Consider the following 17,134-nt stretch of genomic DNA (forward strand, 5'->3'; position numbering starts at 1 on the left):
AAGGGTTCAATGATTATATTGTTTTATAACTTAATTATGATTGTTATATATAATTTATGATTATTATATAAAGTACAAACAAAATCTATACAAAATTGTTATATCTTCGACTTATTTTAAAGCAAGATATATATAAAATAATAATATGTACAATAATATGTACAAAGTTCTTATTCCATTGATTATTTACGCAACACAAATTAATTATAAAAACGATAATTATCTCAATTTATCTCTTTTACAGATTCCTTCATTTTCCATTTCTGTTATATGCCTAGTGTTATGCAACCATATACTTTAACAAGATCTAAATCTCTCCTGATTTAGGAGTTCTGAATATCGAAAGAAAAGAATATTAGATGAGAGTATTAAATTATTTATTATTTACAATGCTCTCAAATTAGTTCGGGTTTCGGTATAATTTTAACATCATTCGAAGAAATGTATTTTGTCGTGTCTAACACGTGAGATATTCCATTAAGTCGATCCAAGATTAATTGACGTGGCTGACCCTTCGTTTCTGGGATAATCATAAAAACGAATGCAAAGATAATCAGACAAAAGCTACCGAGAAGGAAAAAACAACCGTTTATACCTAACAAATCGACTATAGTTGGGAATAACTTAACGACCACGAATGCCATGCCCCAAGCGGTGAACATTCCCATCGTTATCACCAAATTTGAAATATCTCGATTAAGTATTTCCGAAGAAATTACGTATGGACCTGGTCCCATGCCTAAACCGTAGCTAATCATAAAAACGGACAAGGCTAAGATCGAAATCCAACTAAATTGATTGACATCGTATTGAAGTGTTTGCAGGTAACAAAACACCCCAATGGTATAATGACATATACCCATCCCTAAACAAGACGTTAAAAGCAATAATCTTCTACCAGCTCTTTCCACCAAAATCGTGGATAAATACGAGCCAAACACTTGAATGGCACCTACAATAATCGCCGAATTGTTTGGTGATAATGAACTTCCTGACATCTTAAATATGGTTTCTGTGTAACTTATCTGTGGAAGAAAGAATTATGTCAATAGAAAGAAGTTAAGCAACGTAAAATAAATATTTCTTTACCATAATAAATATCCCGGCCATCTGTTGTCCAGCAAACAATCCTAGAGTAATAAAAAGTCCCTTAATCGTTGCTCGATCTCGAAAAAGATATGATAGTTTAATTGTTTGCTCGGAAACGTTTGTTTCTTGTTGCAGACGCAATATTTCTCTCTCTACAATCGGCACGTGTCCACCTCTAAACCATGTCAGAGATCTGTAAGGGATATGATGAAAAATTAAAAAGACATTATATAACGAAACATTGCGTGTCAATTTGATCGAAATGTTTATTCGCGCTTACCTAGTAGCTTCGTCGATTCGATTCCGTCGTATTAGATATACAGGTGTTTCCGGTACAAAAACGAATAATGCGATATAAAATAACGGAAATATAAGCATAGCAATTGCAAACCAACGATACGAAAGTATAGCACCGATTATATATGCCAAAAGAATACCTCCGTTCAATATGAATATCAGTAAACTACCTAACATGCCACGTATTCCATCGGATGCAATTTCAGACACATACATTGGCACGAAGAATAATGTCATTCCGCCAGAAATTCCCGAAAAGAAACGTGCGATATATAAATGTACGTGTTCTGTTGCAAAAATAGTAAATAGCCAACAGGCGCAAAGTGGCAAACCCATCAAACATCCAGTCAGCTTACGCCCGAATCTATTCGCTATAATACCGACTGTCAAACTCGTGAAAGCGGCTGTTATGCATGTGATTCCAATTACCCAGGATGCTTCCTCATCCGTCATAGGCCTATCACCTACAGGAGGATTTCCACTTTGTAGTTGCGGTATTATAGGTGACTGCCAACCTATCATAGTTCCGAGCGATAGAGCCGCGATATTTGCTAAAAAAAAAATCAAACTTTCTTATTATTACAATTATTATGACAAATTTAGATCTGTTATACCCTCTTGTTCTTCCAACTTGAGAGTATTCGATATATTCAACTCACCGATCAACGTCACGAGAAGTTGCCGATATTTCCCCGGCTCGTCATCAACCTTATTTACTTCGGTCATTTCTCTTTTTTTTTATTTTTTATTTTTTATTTTTTTTACGTCTTTTTAGTCTTTGTATTTTAATTTTTATACTTTTATCTTCTTTTCTGCCATTTAATTGGTAATAATAATTACAATGTCAATGCTTGCCTTTGCAAAAATCTTAACCGTTAAGAAACCTTCTGATCCTATTTGATCTTTCTAATAAAATTTTTTTGTCCATACGCTTCTATCCTGCCTTCTATGCTGCCAAAACTTAAATCTTTCATTTAATTTATACCGATGGATAGTTATTTCATTATGGGATTCAAACGAGAACTGAATAGTCCTCTTATCTATTTATTTCGATTAGTTCCCTTATTTTATATTTACTCAACAAATAATCATACATTTGTATGTCATTTCTACACCTTCTGTTTTGCTTCTTCAAAGCAAACTTTGCTTTTCATTCTTTCCGCAAATTCATGCAATTCTTATAAAAATTATTAATTGTTCAAGACTAGATATAAACACAATCTATAGATATTCATTTGCAAAATTATAAAAATTATGTTTTTTTAAAATCATTTCAATATAATTAAGCTTATTTGACTATAATTTATTACCAGATATGTTACCGACTTATAATTCGGACTTAATTTATGATCTTGCATCAGGTTACTTATATATAAAAGTGAATAGCTTTAAATTAATTTATATGCTATGTATTATAGATATTAATTTTTGATACGCAGTTATAAATGTTCAAATTCATCACATGACATTACTATGATAATATCACGATTGCGTATGCAAATGTTGCAATTTTTAAATAATAGGTAAAATTCTAATAATCAAAATGACATTTTGGCAAAGTATCATAATGAAATCCTTTGATTATTACTTAGATTGTTGTAATTTTTTTTATAATATATAAATATAATTTTATTTTTTTGTATCTTGTCTTTGTCAAATATTTTATATTTTTTTTTATATTAAAAATATTATATAAAATTATAGATTAAAACGCGTACATAAATATTTATATAAAGTATGCATATATGGAGATGTAACATGTATACCCTTATATACGTCAGAACGTATCTGGCGCAACTAGATAACGGTAAAAAAGGTACTTAACCTAACAAAATTGTATTTTAATTATGTTCAATATGTACCATTTTGTAAAAAAAAAAAAGAAAATAATAGTTCGACTTCTAAATAAGTATTACCGAATTTTAATAAACAAATCAAGATAACGATTTTTTTTTCTTCAAAATGCAAATAGTCACATTAAATTGATGAATATACACTATATTAATTTTCTCTAATATAGAAGATATTTTTAATAAAATATTCTTATATTTTGATAGTTTAATTTTCGTATTATAATTTTAAAAAAAAAAATTATATATATTAAGAAAAATGTTTTGATATCTATATTTTGAACTTTTCAAATTTAACCTATATAAAATTTTTTTATATACTCATATATATATTGAAGTATTGTAAACATTTTTTTCATTTGAACAATATCATAATTTGGAAAAAATATATTGGAAAAGTTTTATAAATACTTGAGCAAGTCTTATATAATATTTATTATTAATATTAATTTTATTTATATATGCTAGTTATTATATTTATTAAATTTAAATATAATATTATGTGATTCACATTATTTTATAAAACTTTTCTTCAATTATCAATTATTATATATATTTTTTTACAATATTTTTTTTATTGTTCTCTGAAAAATACATTTTCTATAATTTTATAAATTCAATATTATGTATTCATACAAATATATGTATATATATATATATATATACATATGTATATATATATATATGTATATACATATGTATATATACATATGTATATATATATATATGTATATATATATATATATATATATAGTGTGGAACATGGCATGGCATTGCAGTGGAACTACAAACCAAGAAATGGTAACCAAATTAAAAGGTAAAGCTTTTTTATATATATATAAATTAAAATGACCTCTAAGTTTTATGAAATATGTAAAACTTAATTATGAAATTACATTATAGAAGCAGGTATTCTAACAACAGACAGAGCAGAAGCTGCGATGCTTGCTGTAGATAGAGGAAACTATTATCATGAATCAAATCCATATCTTGATCAACCAAGAAAAATTGGTTACAATGTTACTATTAGTGCCCCTCACATGGTTAATAAATTATTTTTTATAAAAAAAATATTGTTTAGCTTATATAATTTATATCAAATAATAAATAATTTAAATTTTCTTAGAATTAGTTCATTTGAAGTATATTTATAAATATATCTTCTTAGAATTAAAAAAAAATTTTTTCTAGCATGCATATGCCTTGTCTATTCTATCTGAACAATTGTTCGATGGGGCAAAAGCATTGGATGTTGGTTCTGGATCTGGTTACCTGACTGCATGTATGGCATTCATGGTTGGTTCACGTGGTCGTGTAATCGGAATCGATCATATTCCAGAATTAATAGAAATTTCTACGAAAAACGTAAGCGAAGATTGTCCTCATTTCATCCAGGAAGAACGCGTTAAATTTGTAGGTAAGAATATGCGAAACTATAAACACATTGCAACTTCTATTCACGAATAGTTGGTGTCGGGAAAAAGGAAAAAGGAATTTCTTGTCAATACATGGTCTTTTTCCTACAACATTTGAAAACTTCACATATTCAAGAATTTGAAAATAACATAAATGTATTGAAGTAAAAAATACTCGTAATCCACCAACGTGGAGTAGGTATGTACCTTGCCACGAAGAATCAAACAGGACTGTGTCCACCAACTGCGTGACTTTGCTGTGCATTATGTAAAAATAGACCAAAGACTAACAACAGGTCATTATAAATGCACCTAGTGGGAGACGGCCGATTGGGATATGCTGCTGACAGCCCTTACAATGCGATTCACGTTGGAGCAGCAGCGGAAACTCTACCACAACAGGTATCAAAATGTATTTAAAGATGAACATATATGTAAATATATTTTTGCAAATAAAGTTTCTTCTATATTCCAGTTAATAGATCAACTGACTCCTGGTGGACGGCTAATTTGTCCAGTTGTTGCTATAGAAGGTTTTCAAAGATTTCAAGATCTGGTACAAGTAGATAAAAACATAGATGGTACAATCACAAAGAAAAAATTAATGCAAGTTTCTTATATTCCTCTTACTGATCCTGCAACTCAGTTATTAAATGATTAATATTATAATTATAAATATTTAGAAATTGTTTAGACAGCTTTCAGTATTAAGACAATATTATCATTGACGATAATGATTATGGCGTGATAATGATGACTTTGTCAATGAAATGTTAACATTAAAATAAATATAATATACTTTTTTTCTCTACATATTAAAGCATACAACGATAAATTATTTTTCGCACGTAAAATAATTCAACACAATACTCACTTAATAATAAACCATTGATACATATCGTAATTAATATTATTCATTTAAGTAAAATTAATTCAATTTTTTTTATTAAGAAATTAATTAAGTATTCTAAATCTTATTATTTTCATTGTAATCAAATATTTAAACAATAAATAATAAATATATGTATCTAATAAATTATTTACAAATTTAACATACAAATTATTTTTATATTTTATAAAAAATAAATAATATTAAAATAATAAATGTTTAATGTTTTATGCAAATAAATTATTTTTATTATTAACTTTCAAAAATTATTTTTATTATTAACTTTAATGAAAATACTATAAGAATAATATCAAATTTTGACGTTAAATCATATGTTTGCGATTACGTTCCTTATATAAATCGCTTAGAAGGAAAAATGAAAATCATTTATTGCAATTGTTATTACAGCTATATAATAATTTTTCTATAATAATAACCTATAATCTATTAGTTTTTTCATTTTCGACATAAATTTACATTCTCCAAAATTTTTATATTTTTCATAAAGTAAAACAATATTTATCATTTTACATATTTACATTATTTATTAGTATTTCACCATAAATGCATCATAATAAAATATCTTTGATTTTTTAAACCAAAAATAAATATAATAAATACATAAAAATTTACTTAATTCAAATTGCATTAATATTTTAAATTATGGCAATAATAAATTGCAAAATAAGAATAAAGTGCTTCAAATTTTAATTTTAAAATTGCCGCCATAGTAAGATAGCATTTGCTGGGCTATACCTAACCTATAAAAACAAGGAAATCGATGCAACGATAAGGTGTGTCAAATAGATTATCTAAACATTGATATTTAGCATAAACTAAAAGTATTAATTGTGATTATATTGAAGAAAAAAATAGTGAATGTGTGGAAATTTTTTCAATTCAATAAATAAATTTTTAAGTTATAAAGTAGGAGAGAAACATTAGAAGGAAAAATACAAAACAACTTTGAATACAAATTTTTAAGTCAACTAAACAAAAACTGCTTGAATATGATACTTGAGAGTGTTCATAATAAACTACAAAAGATAATCGTTGGTCGCGGATGTGTTCAAAACGTCGATCAACAAAATTTCTACACAATGTATCGGACTAAAATATGCAATCCAGATTAAATAGAATGCTGCGATTATACAGAAAAGGAAAACAGGTAATTAAAATTATAATTTTCTTCTTTACTAGAGATAATTTAGAGATAAATAAATTATTATAAAATATACATTTATATTACATATAATATTTCATTTCAATTATTTAAATGTTTAAAATTAAATTACGTTTGTTGAATTATAAATAAAATTTTTATAAAAAATATAAACTTTTTAAATACGGCAAACAATTAAATACTTAAGATTAAGATTAGATTATAAGATAAAATTTAACACGTAATATTATGAAATAATTATTATTTATGAAATATAACAATTTCGAAAATTACTTATTCATTATTAATGTCATTGATTTTTTTTTTAAATAAATATATTTTAAAGAGAATCTGTAGATTCATTATTTATGTATATAGAATTTATATAGATAACAAAAATAAAATATATTAATATTATTATTCATTTATCATTATTAAAGTTAATTTATAAAATTATTTAAAAATGTACACAATAAAATTAATAGCGAATAGTCATTTTTACTTATTATATAATTTAGTATATTTTATATTATATTTATATATATATGTATATAAATATAAATTTTTATTCAATTGTTATAAAGATATATTTAACAATGACTGATTTATAAAAATTCAATTTTTGTGACAATATAATTTGATACAAAAAAAAATCGGTATAATAATTAATAATTTTTATAATAATATGCCGACTAATGTGATTTCAAAATTTCAATTGAACATATGCAAAAATGTAATCATAATTAAACAAATGCAGAATTAATTTAAAAATCTGTAAAATTGTTAAACTAGTTACTACAGAATTTATCCAAGAACAAAATGGTGAAAGGGGTAACCGGTTTTACACAAATAACAGACAACGAATTATATGTAAAGAAAGATAAAAAATAAAGTAATTTGTTATGCGACCTTCTACCGATTTCGATTGGCAAACATAAATCATTAATTTTGCAGATTATGCTTAGGTTAGTATAAGTAAGCTTTGGAAATAATGTTTGGATTATATATTCATGCATATAAATCAATATATTATTATATATAATAATATATAATAAGCATCTATATCGAAAATCGATTCTATTATGATAAAGATATAGTGTACATGAATAGAATAAAAAAAATACACATACAATATACACAATTCGTCTTCTTATATAACTTAAATTTATATTTTTTTCTTTTTCTTAATCTTGATCTATTACCGTGTTAATCATATATTGTTATTCTTTATTTAAAAGAAAAAAAGAGATAAAATTGTGACACAATGTTTCGCAACCTTCTAGCAGAAAATTTGTTTCTGTGAAAAGAAACGCGCAACCGATTCACGGTTCAGTATAACGCCGACCGTTCTTCTGGTAGGAGCCGATTGCAATTTTACTTGTGAGTAAAAATAAATATTTAAGAGAATATTGTCAGTGTATACCAGAACTTTGGTATGTTTTTCACTAATACTTACTACATAGGTAATATATTTATATCACGTACAAATAGATATAAATAGTGACATTCTTTAAAATTGTGATCCCATAAACTCCCACATTTCTTCCTCTTTCTCTTCATCATTTTCTTTTCTCTTCCTTCTTTTTCCTCTGTCTATTTGTCTGTTTTTTTTCTTTCTCCCGTTCCCTCACATTCCATTCCATTCCACCATGTCACTATCAAGTTATTCTAATTTTCAACTCTGCAATGTAATGTATTATATTATATGTATGTATATATTATAAATATGATAATAAGAAATTATAATAATAATTATGCTTTGTCATTATAAAACTTAGATTTTTATAATGCAACCTTACAACTATAGTTTTTTATTTGATCTTATCATGTACTTAATCATATATAATGATGATTTATCTGAAAATATTAATTAAAATTAGAATTAATATCACATGAAATTTTTTTTACAATAATCTATTTTAATGAACGCAATATAAAAATAAAAATAAATTATTCAACCCGTTTGAGTTTTTATTATTGGATTTCTGAATGGTCGGTTGATAGATCAATATATATTATGATAAATCCATACATATGATGATTCATCGATTTCTGTAAAATCGCAAAGAATCTAATCTGAATAAAACGATTATATTTTTCGATGAGAAAAAAAGTAAATTACAATGAGAAAAAAAGTATTTATACATTCTTTAAAATAGAATAACTTTTTTAAAATTGGATCAAACGATTTGAATCTTTTTCAAATTATACATTAAAAGAAAAATTAATTTACTAGATAATGTGTAAAAAAAAATTATTTTTAAAAATTGCTATTAATTCGAAGAAAAAAATAAAAAATTCATAAAAATCAAAAATCGAAATAGGTTGATGTATGAAGAAACTATATTGAAAGATTAAAAATTTTCAAATTATAGTTATAAGCCAAAAGTCATGAAAAATTGCGAATCTTCAGCATTTTCGATTTTTATAATAATATTAATCAATTTTGATGAAACTTTATACATGTAACTTTCTTAGAATCTATAAAAAATATGATTTAAATTTTTATTACAGATTCAGATAAAAGAATTAAAAATCATGATCTATATTTTTCTCTTTAGAATTTCGACCAATTAATTTTAAAAATTTTTTTTTACATGTTATCCAGTGTACTAATTATAAAAAAAATTCAAATCGTTTGATCTAAAAAAGTTATTTTAAAGAATATACGAATATTTTTTTGTCTTACTATATAAATCGTGCAATACATCAATTTGAATCGAGGTTATACTACGAATTTAAATTGAATCGACATTGTATAAGTATTCCTATCTGAGCATTCCTATCTGAATATCGATCGCGACTCTGTACATTCTTCTTAATATTGACTTTCTTGCAATGTCCAATGTATGTACACATTCCAATCGTTGGTCACAATGAAGAATCGAGTTTGTTAAACTACAATCTAGATATAGACAACATGTTCACTCTAAGTTGATTTTAAAAAAAGTATTATGCAAACTACGGTACTTAAATGCATAATTGAAAGTTATTTTAGATTATTTAAATATCTATTATTACGTAATTGATTAATCAATTTAACACGTAATTCTTTCGTTTCAAGATTTATCTATAATTTTTCTTCCTATCATATGATGAGTAAGTCATTCATATAAATATTCTTTCATTATTTACAATAATTTATTTACAAATAGAATAAAACTTATCTATAATTTTATGATTAGACTTTAATGAAACTATTTTTCTCATAAATATATATACAAAGCTATTATGAAAACAAACTTATTAACTTAAACAAAATTAATTAAAAATCTCCACGACTAGATGTTCGTATTAAATAATGTTATTTAATATAACATATAAGAAAATATTTAGCGGGAAAAATATAAAAATTAAAAATAAAAACACACAAAAGTTTTGATGTTTCGAAGAATCAATGAATATATGTACATAGATATACTAAGATTATTATGACCTTACATTAATGAAACTTAATGACGTAGCAATTCGATAAAAATCTTCGATGTTGTGTTGTAAATTGTATGGAAAGTTTTATAATTGTTAACGCGATAACATGTTATATATCTCTCTATATATATGTATATATATTTTAAATGATATTAAAAGTTACATCAAACATAATAATAATGAAATATACTTTTTTTCTGATTTTATTTTTAGAATAAATTGCGATAAGTTTTTAAATAACTGTAACATGTATCCGATTGTAATGAATATTATGCCGCACGATTCCCGTGGTAAATTCAATTTTTATATCATAGATTGCAACGCGCATCGTATGATAGCAACCGCATGTTTATTTGCTCAACTATATATTGTCGCATAGATGTATGAGCGCGGAAATCGTGTTATTTTCTGCATTATTTTTACTTTCATTTTCTTTTTTTTTTTTTAATTCTTTTATTTAATTTAAATATTGTAAAAGTTAAGTGACGATGATTCGACATTTTCTTATTCATTTCTTTTTTTCATAATCGCACAGAATATTTATAGAATATCATTAGTATGTGTTTGTTGCAGTTTTTTTAATTTGAATAATTAAACAATTAAACAAGAATACATCAGAATAAAAAAAGATGCAAAATTGTTGCGACGAGAGTGACAGCGACGGTGACAACGATGTCATCTATAAGGATGTGATTATTATAGGTATATATTTTAATATTTATTAGCGGAATTTATATACTAAAAACAAAGAGTTATACTAGAATTCAAAAGATCTTTCAACCATTAAAGATTCTTTTTTTAAAAGGATTTTCAAAAATAATCTAATCTTCGTTTGAACGAATCTACAATTATATTTTTTATTATAATCTTTACACGATAATAGCAGTTTTCTTTCTTTTTTTTTTTCTTTTTTTATTAACTATTAATAAAATATAAATTTAATACTTCAATAGTCATAACTGATTAGATTAATCGTATGACCGTATGATCGTATTTATTTATTGATTAATTTTGCAATATTTCATTTTTAAGATATCAATCGTAACATTCTTTCTTATATATCAGAATTATTTATATATCGTACAAGTAGAAACAGTATGAAAGATTGTGGAACAAAACAATGTTATAAGATAATGTTTATTTTGTTTAGGAAACGGGCCAAGTGGAATATGTCTTTCTTTCATGCTTGCTGGAAATTGGCCATATTACACTGGTGAACCACATCCCGCGGATGAAATGCTCACGGCCAGACTACACTTCAGCACAAGATCTGGAAACGAAGAGTGTTACGATACGGCGAATCAAGAATTAGAGAGTAAAACTAATCATCAATGGCAGCAGAATGATGTCAGATCAAAAGGATATGATGAAAAAGGTGGAGGAAGGGGATTAGCGAGCAGTACTCGTTGTAAACTCGAATGTCTTTCTTCCGGATTGGAGGGTAGAATCGGTGGTCGACCATTGGCTCTTCTTATGGATCAACTTCAACATCCTTGTGTAGATGCCGGCCTCGATGTTCCATCTTTGCTTACTTGGAAATCAGTTGAACAACATCCTGAGCATAAAGTGATAGATCATATTGTGCTCGGTAAAGGTCAACCCGGTGGTTCATGGCAGGTAACGAACAGTATATTTATTAGCAAGGGATAAACTATAAGTAATGGATAACTATAAGTAATGGTAATAGAGAAAGTTAAATTAATGGTGACGATAAAGTGATAAAATTATTTGTGTTCTTTTGCAAGAATAAAATTAAAACAAAAGATTAGAACCGATTGATTTCTTTTCTCGATCTTCTTTTCTCGTTTCTTTGCTATATATTTCGTACGCACGAACAAACTTTTGATCTATCTTTACTAGAATTTATAAAACTTACATATTTTTATTTTAACGCGCAATTTCAATTTAAAATTTATAAATTGATTATGTATTAGTCGATGGATCCAAACGTATTAACCATCAGTTTGAATCGATGGATGTCGTTGCCCGACTTAGACATAAGGCAATGGGAGATGTTGATCGAATCCGAACAATTTCGGAACACAAATTCAATAGAGAGTGAATCATATTATGCATTTCATGAAAAACCAAATGCGTGTAAGACAGCTAGCAGAATTTCTGTTGGTACAGTGGCTGCCTATTATAAAGACTATGTACGCATAAAGAGGTTGGAGCAATATTTTCGATGGTTGGTTCGCACACCAATTTAGTTCAAATTGCTCGCGAATCGTATCGTGTCTCCCGTGTAATGCTAATAACATGGACACTTGCTTTCCAGCGAGACTGTAGTTACTTCGGTGAGAACGATCTGTGATCCGGACATTAATTGCCAGAAAAAAGATTATAACTGGATAGTAGATGGTTTTGACAAACAAACTGGAAAACCATTCCGTTATCGATGTAAAAGAGTCGTTCTTGCCACAGGCACAACTGATTTATCAAATCAGTTAGGTATACCTGGTGAAAACTCTCAACCCGATTGGATAACACATGACTTAAACAAATTAGAATTAAGATTAGATCATCTGATTGATCAACACCAAGGTATGCAAATTGCTTCTATCTTTTTCTTTTTACGTTTTCTTTTTGTTTTTTTTATATTTAATATTAAATTTTATATTTAAATTTTATGTTTTATGTAATGAGTTGCGCTAATCTTTACTAGTAAAATATTCGATTTTAGCAAACGAGTTAGAAGAAAGACAAGTAATCAATCCGATATTAGTAATTGGTGCTGGATTAAGCGCTGCGGATGCAATTATGGCTGCACGCTTTCGCGGCATTCCTGTGTTGCATGCCTTTCGTGATTCGTCCAATGAATGGAACAAACCAGATGACGAAAAGATACGTACTATTTATGATAAGTTACAAGGCCTTCCTAGCTCCATGTATCCTGAATATCACAAGGTATACGAAATGATGGCTGACGGGGGTACTAATTATCCTCTATATAGAGCATTACCAGGATATACGTTACTCGGATTTACTGGAAATGAAAACGATTTTAATGATACTACCGAATCCGAAAAACAACCAATAGTTACTTTTTCAGATCCTGATGGATGTGTACATACATTTCGTGTTTCTACAGTAGCCATACTTATCGGTATGTATCAAATGATTCTAAAATAATCACGAATCTAAAAATATAATCTGTGTATAATGTTTTCTAATAAAAAAATGTTCATTTGTAGGTTACAAGCCTGATTTGTCTTATTTAAAAGATAACGGTATCGGTCTTGGAAAATATTCCGACAAACCCATAGATGGTAAATCGAATCCAATTGATGTTGATAATTTTACTTACGAAGTAACAAAAGCTTCGAAAAGTGGACTTTATGCTTTAGGTCCTTTAGTTGGTGATAATTTCGTACGTTATATTCTTGGTGGAGCGTTTGCAATTTTAGTTCACATTCTGACTACCTCAACTCCTACCTAAAATACTGCAAATATTTATCAATCATTCGAATGATAAAAAAAAACCATGCTTTCTTATCTACTTTTTATACATACGTTCAGATTATAAATATTTTCTAAATATTTTTTCTTATTCAGATATTATTCATAATGCTGTATATGAAAAATAGTAAAATAGAATTCTTTTGTATTTAAATGAAATGTTCATCGAAACATGAGCTTGTTTCCTTGCTTTTAAAAGTGTACATAAAAATGCATTAAAAAAAAAAGGTCTGTATGAAAATTTTTACATCTATAATAATAGCTATTATGAACTTTGAAGAAGGAAAACAAGTCTAAACATATTCATTTCATGATACAATAAAATTTATAGGACTTTAACATTTATTGCATTCCATTTATTAGAATAAATATTTTTATTATGTACAATATTTGCTATATTTTGGATTACACAGCAAACATTAAGCATTTTTCATGTATTTTATTGAATTTCGCACTTTCAATATATGTAAATGATAATATTTTTTTTTATACAAATTTTTATCATTTATTAATGAATGATTTTTTAATTCATAACACATAAGATTTTTGTAGAACTGAATAAATATTTACAATACATTTAGAAGTTATATAACACTCTTGCATACATTCAAGTACACATATATCACGCAACACATAAAAAGGGCATGTTTAGGCAAATATCTTTAAATAAATAAATATATGTATATGTATAAATATATATTATTTATACATATATATATATGTATATACATCAGATATATACACACGTGTGTGTGTATAATTGTTCAAACCTTTGTAATAATATTTTTTTAAGATTCCAACTTATATGTAGATAAATGATTACAATTAAATACAATAAATTATGTAGATATAAAATATATGTGCCAGTCTGTGATAAAAAAAAGGTGCAATGTTCAAAAAAATTTATCTAATATTCTTAAGAATAAAAATTCGATATTGTTAACTACTATGTTATCTTAGTATTTATTAAGTTATACTTCAAAATACCTATTTATAATATTTAAGTTTATGTAAATAACATTATAATCATATAAAATACTGGATAAAATATTCATTTTAAAAAATCATTAAAAAAAAAATCAATACATATTTTTAATATTTTCTCATGGTTCATTTTGAACACATTTTTTTTTAATTATTTATTTTATCAAAATTTTATAGCAGCATTCTCAATTTAAATATATTAAAAATTAATCTAAGTGAAAATGCAATTAAAAATCATTAATAAGATTATTAAAATTTACATTTATATTATATATAAATCTTAAAATCATTACATAACGATATGCAAACGATATCATGACAAAAAAATTCTGGAATGATTTCGAGCATAAAATAAGAAAAATAATTTATATAATCATAAAAATGAAACATATACTTATTAAATTTCATCAGTTTTCTTTTTACTTAGAATTAAAAATTTTCAAATATTTTGTCGAAAAATATTTTTTGCAAATTATGCACTATATATTTGTTTTTTTTTTACTAGAATAATTAATAACAAAGTAATTGTACATTAAAATTTAGTAGTGCAAATTGTATTTCATGTTTTAAACACGACAAAAAGAAAACTGACTAGAATGATAGCGCCTGCAAGAACAACTATGCAATACAATTTCTTATTGGCTCTTTGATAAGAATCAGCTTTTTTCAATTGTTTGTAACCCTCTTGTACTTGTATTTGTGTTTGTTCAATATTATAATCAATTCTATCTAAAATAGTACCTTGTTCCTGCACCATGGTTGCTAAATCCTGTTTAAAGAAGATATATTTATTTTATTATTTAACACAATAATTTTAATAACATTCATTTTGTTCTAATATTCAGAAAATCCCTTACTTTAAATATATGTCTGAGATCTGCTATACTTTGCACTATATTACCAATCTGTTCTTCTCTTTCCATAGCTAATTTTATTCTGTCTTCTGGATCCTCTAATTGTAATAGTACAGAATCTTGTTTTTGTTCATTATTTTCCCAAGAATCTGAATTTAGTTCATTTGATTCCATTAACCATGTGTCTGTTGTAGTATTATTTAAAAATATTGATTGATCTTCTGTAAAAAACTGATTACTTCTTTCTTCTCTTGATTTAACCTCTGAAATTATTAAATGAAGTTGGATATTTTTTTATTTCCATATCTAGCTTATGCAAACTATATAAATCATACGTGTTAAATAGTGATTCTGAGCTGATCTGTATCGAAGACCCAGCTCTTGTAAAGCTGTTGAAAGAGCCATTACCGCGCTTATGGCTAATTGTCGTTCTGCAGATCCAGTAGTATGTCTTGCTGCAGCTTTTATAGCTTGTACTTGATGATAGCCATTAGAAAATGCACGTCCTATTTCTCGTGTCAGTTGTTCCATTTGTCTTTCTTCCTGTAGACATGTTTTTAACGATTTGCTCTCTAACAATTGAGTAATCAAAATAAATCAGAAAGATTAACTAATCTTCTATTATTAAATATACATGTAATTTCTAACATAATGATCATTAATTGTTTTTATAAAGAATTAATAACAAACCTGAGAAGTATCATCTAATGTTGGCCTAGTTAATTGTTTAGCATGTAATTCTACTAAACTGTCTATTTTAACACGTAATCTACTTAAAATATATTGTGTTTCTTCCAAGGCATCAGTCCATATAGGTGGTGCATTACTTTCCAAATTGACATTTTTTAGTTCAACATTATCCGAAGTACCAGAATCTGAAGTTACTAGTGCCATTCGGTCAGACAAATTCTGAAATTATACGGAATATTATTTATTTTTTTAAATTTTGAACAAAAAATTCATTAATTATTCACAAAATTATAGGTTATATCATACCTGTTCAGCATATATGTGCTTGCTTTGTAAAGCATTATTTCGCATTAAAACAAATGGTTCTGTTAAATTTCGCATAGCCATTGTGTTCAAAATTCTTTACTCAATTCGTTAAATGATTCACGATAGATTATTTGATTCACTCCTTTCTATACACAGTAACTTTATTCTCTCAATGTGCTCCATCTGTCATCGTATAACAATTGAAATAATTGATTAACAAAAATTATTAAGCATTTTTTTTATATTTCATACATTTGTTCGAAATTTGAGATAACATGTAGAAAGTTATGTATGTAGAAAATTTTTATCTTAAATATTTGATATATCATGTACACAAATACATATCGTTATATAATATCGATATATTTTTACGCACAAAAAAAATTTTTGGAATTGACTTAAGAATTTTAAAATTTATTTTCGAAATTTAATACAGTTATGTGTAAGTTTTTTTTTTACAATAATTGCAAATTATTTCATTATATATATATTTATATATTTTTATTATTTCTTCTAAAAAATTATATAAAATTATATAAAACACTGTATTATAAACAATAAATATTTTTTATTAATTATGATTCTAGTGAAACATTTTTACTATTGATTATTATAATATTATATTGAATATTATAGATAAAAATATATTTATAACATTAATACATACATCTTAAATATATATAACCATAATTACAATAATTAATTCTTAA

General features: G+C 25.9%; 4 protein-coding genes across 5 annotated transcripts; 2 read left to right on the plus strand and 2 right to left on the minus strand.

Annotated features, from left to right (window-relative positions):
* Positions 1-86: 86 nt before the first annotated feature.
* LOC122719763 (facilitated trehalose transporter Tret1-like) lies at positions 87-2,437 on the minus strand. Its single transcript, XM_043945899.1, has 4 exons — positions 2,046-2,437; positions 1,370-1,937; positions 1,090-1,282; positions 87-1,025 (listed from the first exon to the last, which is right to left on the minus strand). The coding sequence occupies exons 1-4, from the start codon at positions 2,110-2,112 to the stop codon at positions 396-398; spliced, it is 1,458 nt and encodes a 485-aa protein (XP_043801834.1). The 5' UTR covers positions 2,113-2,437; the 3' UTR covers positions 87-395.
* A 671-nt stretch (positions 2,438-3,108) lies between these two features.
* On the plus strand, positions 3,109-5,563 carry LOC122719785 (protein-L-isoaspartate(D-aspartate) O-methyltransferase-like). Its single transcript, XM_043945938.1, has 6 exons — positions 3,109-3,202; positions 3,991-4,053; positions 4,140-4,279; positions 4,428-4,653; positions 4,968-5,053; positions 5,127-5,563. The coding sequence occupies exons 1-6, from the start codon at positions 3,124-3,126 to the stop codon at positions 5,310-5,312; spliced, it is 780 nt and encodes a 259-aa protein (XP_043801873.1). The 5' UTR covers positions 3,109-3,123; the 3' UTR covers positions 5,313-5,563.
* Positions 5,564-6,358: 795 nt separating this feature from the next.
* On the plus strand, positions 6,359-14,525 carry LOC122719757 (oxidative stress-induced growth inhibitor 1-like). 2 transcript variants are annotated; one of them, XM_043945890.1, is made up of 7 exons: positions 6,359-6,708; positions 10,705-10,833; positions 11,282-11,748; positions 12,066-12,319; positions 12,410-12,675; positions 12,815-13,237; positions 13,326-14,525. In XM_043945890.1, exons 2-7 carry the CDS (start codon positions 10,761-10,763, stop codon positions 13,568-13,570), a joined length of 1,728 nt encoding a protein of 575 aa, XP_043801825.1. In that variant the 5' UTR covers positions 6,359-6,708; positions 10,705-10,760; the 3' UTR covers positions 13,571-14,525. The 2 variants fall into 2 exon arrangements, with proteins under 2 accessions (XP_043801825.1, XP_043801823.1); XM_043945888.1 differs by lacking the exon at positions 6,359-6,708 and adding an exon at positions 8,016-8,082.
* A 465-nt stretch (positions 14,526-14,990) lies between these two features.
* LOC122719779 (syntaxin-16) lies at positions 14,991-17,131 on the minus strand. Its single transcript, XM_043945924.1, has 6 exons — positions 17,092-17,131; positions 16,425-16,607; positions 16,119-16,337; positions 15,764-15,971; positions 15,432-15,691; positions 14,991-15,343 (listed from the first exon to the last, which is right to left on the minus strand). The coding sequence occupies exons 2-6, from the start codon at positions 16,503-16,505 to the stop codon at positions 15,134-15,136; spliced, it is 978 nt and encodes a 325-aa protein (XP_043801859.1). The 5' UTR covers positions 16,506-16,607; positions 17,092-17,131; the 3' UTR covers positions 14,991-15,133.
* Positions 17,132-17,134: the final 3 nt, after the last annotated feature.

Source organism: Apis laboriosa, unplaced genomic scaffold (genome assembly GCF_014066325.1).
Source record: "Apis laboriosa isolate Shangri-la unplaced genomic scaffold, ASM1406632v1 scaffold9_cov152, whole genome shotgun sequence".
In the NCBI taxonomy this organism is placed as follows: Eukaryota; Metazoa; Arthropoda; class Insecta; order Hymenoptera; family Apidae; genus Apis; species Apis laboriosa.